Consider the following 1473-nt stretch of genomic DNA (forward strand, 5'->3'; position numbering starts at 1 on the left):
GCGCTGCCGTGCGCGGGGAGCGTCCGGCTCCCCGCCGGTCTAAACAGCCTCGTGGCAGCAGCGCCTTGGCCCTGAGGGTGTCATGGCGCTGAGCTTCTAGCTTGCGTTTCGCTTTGCTTCACTCTTCCCCTCCCGCCCAGCTCCGGTGCGTGCGCGGTCGTACGTTACGAGACTCTCCGCTTCCCGTCGCTGCCGCGCCGCTGCCGTGTGGTTAGTAAGCGGCTGCTGAGACCGTCCCACAAGAGAAGCTGCGTTTCAGCATGAATGAAATGCCCGTGCATCCCAATTAATTCAGGCCTCTGTCAAGATAATTGCGCTAGCTCCCGTAACGAGGCTTCTCGCTGAAGTGCTCTGTAATCCCCGGCAGCAGGGGCAGAGGAGGGTGAAATACTGCTGAGTCAGTGAGCGGCAGCGCTGATGTTAATCCTCTCAATTTCTGCAGGCGAAGGAAAGAGAACTGGAACTGAAAAACACGTGGTCTGAAAACAAGCTCAGCCGACGTCAGACTCAAGCCAAATACGGATTCTAACACCTCTGTCCCACTTTTTGGCTCTTGTCCCAGGTGACCTCCCGTGTCCGACTTCTCCTGGCCTGGAGATCAGCCAGGCCCCGTGTAGAACGGGGCCAGCTCGGCGGGTGGGAGGATACTGCGCTCCCCTGCCTGTCAGGAGAAAGGTTTAATGCAAACCGGTCCTGAAACTCCACCTGTAATCTTTCCCCTCCCTCCTTATAAACGATAATGTGGAAGGTTCAAATCAAGCCTGTTTTCGTACGACTGATGCCGGTCCCAGGGCAGCCGCAGGAAACGTGCCTGGTGCAAGGCTCGGAGCTTTTGTCCTGTAGGTACGGGGGCTACTCCTCCTTCGACGTGGCCTCGCCGCTGGAACCTTAGGCAGAGTCTCAATAAACTTCCAATTCCCACTTTGCTCCTTTCTTGGACTCGCTGTGCGTTGAGAGTGTAATTTTTCTTTCTAAAAGGCAGTGAGTTTCAAGCGCGAGCTTGGCTTTTTACTTTTATTTTTTTTTTTTTTGTCCTTTGATTTGAGACGTCCTCGTGGCCGCTTACTCGCGTCCGAGTAAATCCAGTGCTCTCCTGCGAATGATTTTGAGATTTATCCCCCTCCCCCGCCCCAAGCGTGGCTGTTAGCGTTTTTATTTCTCAGCTCCACCAGCCTGTATGTCTCGAACCACCCTGAGGGGAAACTCCTTGACAGGTCAGAGCTCGCAGTAGAACGCCCCAAGTGTGGAACTCGCAAAAAGCCGCGAGGATCTCTCGCCCAGCGCGAGGCGCTGCTGAGGGCTTTTGGACAAACGCGACCCGTGCGTGTACGTACGTTTCTCTTCCCTTTTTGCCCTCTTTCCTCCTTCCCCCCCCACGGCCTGCGGTGCTCTACCAGGCTGCGCGCCAGACGTCTCGAACCGAGCATTCCCAGCGTCGCACGGGGCGGTGCAGCTGGCGGAGGGCTCGGCGGG

At 56.8% G+C, this 1473-nt stretch overlaps 1 protein-coding gene across 1 annotated transcript in view; it reads left to right on the top strand.

The window, feature by feature from the left end:
- PRCC (papillary renal cell carcinoma (translocation-associated)) overlaps positions 1-1097 on the top strand; it is a gene marked incomplete at its 5' end in the record, with an annotated part of 10961 nt that extends 9864 nt beyond the window's left edge. The window contains one exon of the mRNA XM_009280166.2: positions 443-1097. Within this exon, the coding sequence (XP_009278441.1) occupies positions 443-529 (87 nt within the window). The remainder of the gene's footprint in view (positions 1-442) is intronic.
- Positions 1098-1473: the final 376 nt, after the last annotated feature.

The sequence above is a fragment of the Aptenodytes forsteri genome, unplaced genomic scaffold, assembly GCF_000699145.1.
Source record: "Aptenodytes forsteri isolate BGI_AS27 unplaced genomic scaffold, ASM69914v1 Scaffold332, whole genome shotgun sequence".
NCBI classification, from domain to species: domain Eukaryota; kingdom Metazoa; phylum Chordata; class Aves; order Sphenisciformes; family Spheniscidae; genus Aptenodytes; species Aptenodytes forsteri.